We start from the raw sequence: 10,071 nt of genomic DNA, 5'->3' as shown, positions 1-10,071 counted from the left end.
TAGGACTTTGGTGCTCAAAGAATTAATATTTGACCATGGGCCTATATAAGGAGGGGCTGAAATCCCCCTCCCAAAAGTTTGAAAGACATACATTAAAATTGAACCCAGTAGTTAGTTTTAAGCTGGAACACGTTTATGAGGTCAAAAATGTAATATTAAAATGTATGCTTTAGTAGTAGGGTTGGTTTTCATATCAACTACTTATATACTGACATCAAAACCCGCTTTTTATTAGTTATGTTTTAGATTTTTTATGATTATACTGATACTTACTTTTATTAACAATTATGTCTTAAGATAAACGTGACTAAATTTAGCCATCGGTAATTTTCTGGATTGGGAGCTGGGTGGACGTGTATAAATAATCTATCTCATTATTTAGCCTATTATATACTGGCCAATTCAAAAATATACAGTAATTTGCCTGTATCTCTTACTAACAACTAGCATTAAAATGTTTATAAAACAACTTGACTTTTTATAAATTTAGACTTATCTGAAGAAATTAGATTATACAATACTCTTAGAATAAAAGTACTACTGTAAATATACCAAACTAGAATTAATATGTTGTTAAAGATAACTTAAGCTAAGAAGACCACTCAATATCTACGCAGTATACAGAAATGGTAAAATATCATTCTAGCCCTCTCTGTTGGCGAGTTTCCAACATATGTTGTTCAAGATTACTCATAACATAATACATATTTAATATAAATCTTAGAATACTTGTTTTTTAAAACCACTCTGCCACACAGTGTCCTTGAGGTAGGCCATGTCGGGGCTGGCCAGTAGGTTCTGTAATATATCTTTAAACCCCAGCTGGCTTGCCACACGATACTTCACATCCAGAAGGCTTACAGATGAAATGAACAGCTTCATATTGCCCTCCATCACAGCATTTATTTCTTTTTCACTCTGAAACCTGAAAAAGCATATAAATATTCAATAGATAGAAACTTCACATTGTTCATAGTAAAACCTAAATTAACTTAGTTTAGTAATAATATGGACCAAATCCCCCATGACCATAACTCAAAATACATTCAGGATGAACAAAAACGGTATGCTGTATTGAATTTAAATATTTAAATTCTACATTTAATGTCTAGAAAAAAATTATATGCCACTTTTTCTGGTGTATTTCATATTTCTGGAGTTAACTGATTATAACTAAAAAACACCATAATTTATAATATTATACTTTTGTATGAATACTTGTTTTAACTCTTAACTCACTCCGGTCACAATGCTGGTTGTCACTTTCACTTAAACGTTGCCGTTCAACTGACATCATGCCTTATCGGTTACTTGACATCAATATGGCTTGATTACAGTATGAAACTATTACTTTACCTAGTCAATCCAGTTATCAAGCTCTGCCAAAGCTGTTTCAACCTAGATATTTAAAAAATGCAGAAAATAATTTTTTTCTGGTTGTGAAGTTGAAATAAATTTTTGATACTTTACTCTGCGAGTAGCTGATGTAACTTATGTTGTTAAGAATCCGAGAATGCCAGTGTTTTCTGTTGGTGATTAGTATTATTTCTTTTCAATATTTTGGAGTTCATTCGCAATTACTACTAATCATATTACAACCGGTCCATGACTACTTTTAACCCTTTTAGTGCCAAGCATATTGGGCAGGTCACATCACATAACGCCGGAGTTACTGGTGCGGGTAGTCCCGTCGGGCGCCGCGGCATAGCCACGGGGTATGTCACAGTAACACCAGGGCAATTTTACTAATTATGACAAAGATAGATATAAATCGTTCTCATTTCGCTAAATTTTATGATAAACATGATTTTGACCTCATTGTTTTTGTTATTAATAGGAAAACAATGACATGTAATGGAATTTATGAAATGTTGATCTATTAAAATTGTATACCTTTAAAAGTTACATACTTTTTCCATTTTTTGTATGTGAATTAAGAGCTCAATAAATGCCTGAAAAATATTTACTCAACAAACCTCTGTATTATAGTGCAATATATTTAATTGAGAAAGGCCTGTGGTAAAATAATATTAACAATTTATATATTTATTAGAAAACAACAAAGTACAAAACTGACTTTTACCATAGAAACGCATGTGTCGTTAGATAAAACATTTTAGTGTACATTGTTATCTTGTATGAATATTATATGAATGTCTATGCAGTGCTACTTGCTATATTACATTTTATATAAAATGTATTAATCAGTACTAATTTTAATTATATTAATCAATAAATAGTTGTGTTCTGTATGAAAATGTTTAGAGCCTAAATAAAGGCTCTTGGCGTTTTATGACAACAGGTTGAGCTTATATGTAGGCTCTTGGCGCTAAAAGGGTTAAATGAAATACGTTATGTTAGAACAAAATGAGAAATCTCTTCATAGCACATAGCCTGGCTATTCAGGTTGGGTAAGGTTGGGGGTAAGGGTCACTTCCTAACTAGAAAAAAATCATATAAGGACAATGTCACTCTTATAATCTCACTTTATCTCACTATTATAAAACAGTAATTAAGCAGAACATTAAGAAATTTGTAAAAACTGTGATTTTGTAACCAATAATGACATTTCATGGTCAGACAACTAAAGTGTTTTAAATCTCAAAAGAAATTTCCTCAGCGTTATGTGATTTATATGGATTTTGAAAGTAATTTAGAAAAGATTCCAATATATAAATACAGTACTAAAAAAACTACATATTCCTTATGGTTGTACATTAGATCTGGTATCAAATACAACAAATAAAATGTTCAATTGTATATATGCTATAGAGCTAAAAATGAAGATTTGCCTAATGTTCCCAAAAACTTATTTGACGACCTCAACGAATTATCAAAATATGTAAAGTAAAATTCAATTCTAAAATAAGAAAATGTGAAATTGACTACAGAAGAAATTTCATTTCAAAATTTAAACCTTTGTTATATTTGTAAACAACATTCATATCAAGATAAAAAAATTAGGTTATATGTCAAATGCTTCATATGATAACACATTTAAAAAAGTAAGAGTTGTCATTTAACTGAAAAATTTAGAGATGCTGCTCATAATGTTTATAATCAAAACCTGAAATTTTTCAAAATATTCCAATTTTTTGACACATTACATCAAACTAAGATGTGCATTTGTATTTAAAAGAATTGGCAAAACAATATGGAATATTGCTCTAATCCCAAACAATGTAAAAAGCTACATAATTATTATGTAAATTCCAAAATTTACAGTATATTTCCATAACTATAAACAGTTTATCTTATATTTTTTCTAATTACCTAAATGAAAGCAATTTTTATATGGTTTTGTATAACCATATAAATCAAGACTATACTAAGTTTTAGAATATTTAGGCCATAACAATGTGTATAGCATAAGTTACCAAGGTACCTTATCACGCAATGTATAACAAATGTATTCTATCAATAAAATGATTGATTGATTGAGTTATGGATATGAATTTGATTGCAATAAACCTAAAAAATTTATTAAATTTTCATTCATAGATACAGTCAGATTTATGGCTTCATCTATATAAATATTAGCAAAAAATGTGAATAAAGATTTTAACCCTTTGAGTGCCGCAGCGTTTTGCTAAATGGTATGCATAAAATGCCGAGCGAAAATGCCTGATTCTGCAAGGGTCTGGTTAAAAATTCATAACAAATTTATTTATTGGTATAATGTCTTAGGTTTTTGTTTTTTTTTTTTTTTTTTTTTTTTTTTAGATAAATATATTTTCTTTATACATATAATACATTGATCACTTATTTAACGTTTTTATATAAATAAAATAAATCATTAACAAAAACTTTATGAGCAAAAGCATTTACTTTTTTTATTTTGACACAACTTAGTGTTATTGAAATATTTTATTTTTTCACTTTTAGTTATTCTATCTTATACTCCATTTAATTCTTTACAAAAAGATGTATAAACATTTTTTGTTTATACTTATAAATAAAGTTTGGAAAATAAATATGAAAATATGAACCACTACCCTGACAAAACTATAAATTTTCTAACCTAACTTAACACTCTGTGTATTGTCTACACTGATAATGCTTAAATCTAATGCCTGCAATACTAGGTCTTCATTGTCAGCAATGTTTTTACGACTCATTGTTTATAAATATCACTGAACAAACATAAAAACTATACAAATGTATTTAGTAAAGTACTAGCTGCTTACGATTGCCGTAACTCGCGGCATTGTTCTACTTACACACAGACTAGAACAACACACACAAACGAAATAATTTGAAGATACTAACACTACAAACCCATTAATTACACTTAAAAACTTTCAATATCATTTGTGAAATAAACAGCAGCGCAAACAAAACACGCGACGGCTCGTCCGCGTAGCGGTAGATTCTAAACTCGACTGACGCGCTCACTTTACAACCGTCGTAAAAATCAGAATCTAAACAGAATGCAACAAAACCTACATCAAAAGTTACGTTGAAGCCTTTGGAATGCGTATGTATAGTCATTGAGCCAATTTAGATAAATATTATATAAAATATCAGCGTTACTGCAGAAGTCGCTAACAGCAATTCTGGCATTTCTTGCATATAATGCGGGATCGCTGACAGTGATGCTCTGGCACTCAAAGGGAAACATACAAATAATTTACGAAAATTGGTAAAATCTGAAAGATAACCAAATGATGAAAAAGAAATATTTAAAATTCTTTTAAGTAATGTAGCTGTGGTGGGAAGGATTGATTCGATATGAATGTTGCGTTCAGCTGAAGGAATATTTCCTTAATTTATCTCTACTAACTGCAAATATAGGCAAAAAATAATATATATTTTTTAATATAAGGTAAATAAAAACAACTTTTATTCTTGCACTTTTTTCAGTAACTCTTATGGTTTAAATATTTTGGCTATTAAAAATCTGAAAAAGAATTATTATATCTCCAATTATTGTAGACCAAAACAAAAAATGTCTAAGAAGTCTCTCGTAATTTACAATAATGTGTGCTCTTATATGTTTTTTTTATATCTCGTACTATTTTTCAGATTGCAGCCATACTGAGTTTTGAGTATTATACACCAACATTGCCAAATAGTTGTGAAAATGATAACTGCCTTATGTTTCAAAGATTCAGATAATACTTGGTACACATATGTTTTGGACTATTCTATGCCCGCTGTTATCATTAGACTGTTGTCTGGTAACAAGCAGCATTATGGATGTGAAACAAAGGAAAATAGAGATTATAGCTAGATAGCAATTAGATTTACACTTTGATAGGGCTATAGATTCTAATCCCGAGTTTACTATTGATGAGATTGAAGGTAAATTACATATGATGTTTATTGAACGAAACCTTGTGTTGAATTATTTAGTTTCTTATGTCACTGCATGTTTATAGCTAATATATTTATTACAGGTAAAAATTTAATGATTTATAGTAAATGTTATACCAAAACACGTAATTATTATTTAGTGTTTAAAAAAATGTTAGATACTATTTGAACTAGGTTATAACTTGGCTGAATTAAATTTGGATTTATCCATAAACTAGCTAAAGCAATAAAACAACAAATCTACATATGTGGAACATTTTTCTTTTTTAATGGTAAGTTTTGAAATGTCTGTATGCGTAGCAATATTATTAAGGAATTAAGTGTTGTATATAATTTCAAAGAAAAATGTATAAAGCTTCAAATAAAATTAATATTTTGAAGACAATATTTAAGAATACCTATGTTGTTTGTTGTATTTTGTTTTCAAGAAAAAATAAAATCACCTTCTTTGAATTTTAAACCCTAAATCAAATATAATAGTTTAAGAGCAGATTTTAATCCTCCATACCAGAGTAATATATTCCAAACAAAATCATTCTTGTACCCACGCAATAAAAAAGTATATCAGCAAAAACCTTGGCACATTACTAATCAAGCAAGATAAATAATTATGTTAGTTAGAACTAACAGATGTACCTGTGTACAATGTCCAGCACCAAGGTCTTGGTGAGCTGGTGGTGCCGAGTCCAGTCCTGTAGATACTCAGAGTTTCCCTTGAGCACGCAATGTTGGTAGAGAGCTGCACTCCAGTCCAAAGCTACAGCATAGGCACTCGCCACCACATGGGCTTGTTCACAACTGTCAACACCCATATGTTATATTATGAGCTATTGAGCAACCTACTTATACATACTGAATTTATACATGTTTTTAAAAAAACAGTACAATTACACATTATTATTTCCACACAAACATATTACAGGAAGGAAGGAATAATGTGACCTAGATGTCCATCATGTAGCCCAAGTTTCTTTTATGATTAAATATTCAATTTAAATGTATAAGATAAACCTTTAACCCTATACATAGCATCTATAGGATTTCCGACGATTGTTTGTTGTTCGTGAGGTGGCAGGCGATGGTTTAAGTACTATCCGATGATCAAGTACTATTCTCATTTAACTCATGATTTAATGTTCATAAATACATTAAATCCAAATATGGAATATACCAATAACAAGACAAGATTCTGAACTTTCATTTTCATACATAAAACATAATTTTCAATTGTTTATTTTTCTACATATAGTAAAAGAAAGCATAAAATAATCTGTAAAAATAACAATTCGTGGCAGTTGACCAATTGCATTAACAAAATTCAGTAACTTTGAAAAATTCCATATGTCTTAACCCGCGATCGCTCCTGTGGTGAGAAAAAACTTCACCAAAGTACATTTTTGTTAATAGTGTTTTTAATAACACAGTGTTCGTTTCCATCATTCAGGTAATCTAAATAGGTTATATAAGAAAACAGATAAACACCATTACAAGCCGGTTGTCGAAGGGGGGGGGTGAGCAGTAGAGGGGGGAAGACAGCGCCGCGCCCTTCCGGTCTCAATCTCACCACGCGAGCGACCGCGTGACTGCTCAGAGGAAGTTTTTTCTCACCACGCGACTAACGGCGGACCTGTTTAGTGCAAGAATTGTATTACAGCTGTTTTATAATTTTGTGTGTGTTTACCAGCTGTTCATGTTTTGTTGTTAATATTTTATTGTTTTTATTTGTGTTTTTTCAGTATATGAGTATCTAGACTAAATGTAAATAATAGTATTGTGAATTCTAAGTGTAATGGTGCGTTTTCAAGAAGAAGACATTGCCAATTGGCTCTTAGAAGAGGAAAACTTTGATGCTAGTGGAATAGTGTCAGACTCAGATTGTGCAAGTGAACACAGTGATCACAATTCAAATTCTGAACAAAGTGGTGCTGATTCGGACACTGGTGAGCCCATAGCTGATTTTTCTGAACATCCACCAGCAACAAATAATGAGGTACGTGGTGTTTTTTATAAAGGCAAGAATGGTACAATGTGGGAAGCTCACAAGCCAAAACAGACTAGAACACCTGCACAAAATATTGTGCAAAAACTTCCTTCTATAAAACGTCTATATAAAGAGAAATCAAACATTGTAGATTGCTGGAAGGTTTTTATTACAGACAATATTATTGATAAAATAATTTTAGGCACAAATCAGAAGTTAGATGTAATGAGGAGGAATTATTCCCGGGGGGAAAAGGATTGTCCTCCTACTAATAGAGACGAAATTCTTTCCTTTTTTGGATTGCTATATTTGATTGGCATGAAAAAAGGAAACCATCTGAGCACAGACGAACTTTGGGCAACAGACGGTACTGCTCCAGACATATTCGCATGTACAATGTCTCAAAGGAGATTTCATACTCTTGTTCAGGGAATTAGATTTGATGACAAAGTAAGTAGAGCTTACAGAAAGGCAAGAGATAATTTAGCTCCCATAAGGGAAATATTTGAAGAGTTTGTGAGGCAATGCCAGGCCTCATATAATGTTGGAGCATTTGCAACAATAGATGAAATGTTAGAGCCATTCAGAGGTCGTTGCCGTTTTCGGCAGTACATTGCTAATAAGCCAGCCAAATACGGCATTAAGATCTACGCAGTTACTGACTCGAAGACTTTTTTTACAGTTAACATGGAAATATATCCAGCTAAACAGCCGGACGGTCCATTCAAGATCGATAATGACGTGTCTGCTGTCGTAAAAAGAGTTGCTGAACCAGTACTGAATGGTGGACGTAATTTGACAATGGACAATTTTTACACTTCAGTTCCTTTGGCCAATGATTTATATCATAACTACAGAACTACAGTTGTAGGAACTATTAGGAAAAACAAACCTGATCTACCACCTGAAATAACAAACATTACAGGTCGTGCTAAATGCAGTACTATTTTTGCTTTTGGAAAAGACCCTAATAAGTGCACTATACTCTCTTTGTACCAAACAAAACATCTAAAAAAAACCTAATCATGTTATCCACCATGCACAGTGATGACACTATAGATGAGTCTACTGGTGTCAAACCTGAAGTTCAAACCTGATATTATAACGTTCTACAACAGCACAAAAGGTGGTGTTGACGTAGTAGACCGCATGAAAGGAGAATACTCAGTCACCACAGTAAGCAACAGGTGGCCATTTACTGTTTTTTGCGGCCTTTTGAATGTTGCTACTATCAACAGCCAACACTATTGTTCAACTTCAACACTTCCAAAAAAGTTGCAAGAAAAGACTTTATAAAAGAATTGGCTAAATGCCTCATCAAACCTCACATTGACAAGAGAGCTTCAATTCCAACACTAGCGATCCCGCTACGGCAAAAAATTATTACTGGACACAGGAATATTCACAACCTACGACAGGAGGGTGCCAAATCAAAATGTGACTTCTGTCCCGCAAAAAAGAACCGATACTCAAAAAATCGGTGTTGCAACTGCAAAAAATTATTGTGCAAAGAACATGTTAAAAAAACTACCTTTGTTTGCAATGACTGCTACGTAAGTAAAGATAGTGACTGAATAAACTGTAAAACAATTCATTATTATTTTGGGGTAATATTATGATTTTTGTAAAGTTTTCAATATTTGAGGAATTTTATTGAGCCTATGTGTGTAATTTTTATTAAGATTTGAGTTTGTAATTCAAATTCAAATTCAAATTCAAATGGTTTATTGTCAGAATACAAAATATGTATATAACAACGTCATATTATAAATAATCTATAGCTTACTTTAAATAGCCTTACTTCTTATCACAGTTAAAAATTCATCAACAGTGTACAAACATGAATCTACTAACATTTTCTTTACAACATTTTTAAAGTTTGATCTGTTAAATACCTTGATATGATTGGGCAAAGCATTGTAATATTTGATTCCCTGATATCTAAAACTGACTTGAGTGCTAGCAAAGTTACATTTTGGTACAACTACATTATTTCTATTACGAGTACTATAACTATGAACATCACATTGATTAATAAATAATGATAAATTATCTCTGACATATAACAAAACATTTAATACATAAATAGACGGCAATGTTAATACACCTAATTTTACAAACAGTGGTTTACAGTGCTCACGACTCTGGACATTACATATAAGCCTGACTGCTCTTTTTTGTAACACAAACAGTTTATTCGCAATCTGAGATTGGCCCCACAAAGTTACTCCATATGTTAAGAAACTATGAATATAGGCATAGTACATAAAAAGCAAGTGTTTAGCAGAAATAGTTCCATTAAGGGATCTTATAAGAAAAATACCTCGGGAGATTCGAGAAGCTACATAATCAATATGAGTTTGCCATTTAAGATTGGGTTGTATAAAAATGCCAAGAAACTTAAGACTTAAGTCCTCATTATCACTAGGCCTATTAGATAAGGTAATATGTAAATCTTGAATTTTTTTATTATTTACACAGAGCTTATTTGCTGCACACCAATCATCTACAATTGCGGTCTTAACACTAAGTAGCTCATTACAATTGTTCCTCGTTTTTGCGCAGACCTTGAGACCCAAGTCATCAGCAAACAAATACGTACTAACATAATTGTCATTGAGATTAAAAGGCAAGTCATTTATATACAAAATAAATAAAGTAGGTCCCAAAATGGATCCCTGAGGAACACCTAGCTTAACAGGCCTAGTTTCTGACATAGAGCCATTTAAATGTACATATTGACACCTATTTGAGAGATATGAGTTAAAGAAACT

At 31.6% G+C, this 10,071-nt stretch overlaps 1 protein-coding gene across 1 annotated transcript in view; it reads right to left on the bottom strand.

The window, feature by feature from the left end:
• Positions 1-206: 206 nt before the first annotated feature.
• The window catches only part of LOC124362277 (spatacsin), a 37,787-nt gene continuing 27,922 nt past the window's right edge, over positions 207-10,071 (bottom strand). Inside the window, exons 10-11 of the mRNA XM_046816634.1 lie at positions 5,953-6,114; positions 207-925 (exon numbers count right to left, since the gene is read on the bottom strand). Coding sequence (XP_046672590.1) covers positions 721-925; positions 5,953-6,114 — 367 coding nt within the window. The 3' untranslated portion in view covers positions 207-720. The remainder of the gene's footprint in view (positions 926-5,952; positions 6,115-10,071) is intronic.

This window comes from Homalodisca vitripennis, chromosome 5 (genome assembly GCF_021130785.1).
Source record: "Homalodisca vitripennis isolate AUS2020 chromosome 5, UT_GWSS_2.1, whole genome shotgun sequence".
In the NCBI taxonomy this organism is placed as follows: domain Eukaryota; kingdom Metazoa; phylum Arthropoda; class Insecta; order Hemiptera; family Cicadellidae; genus Homalodisca; species Homalodisca vitripennis.
This window is presented reverse-complemented; position numbering and strand designations above follow the sequence as displayed.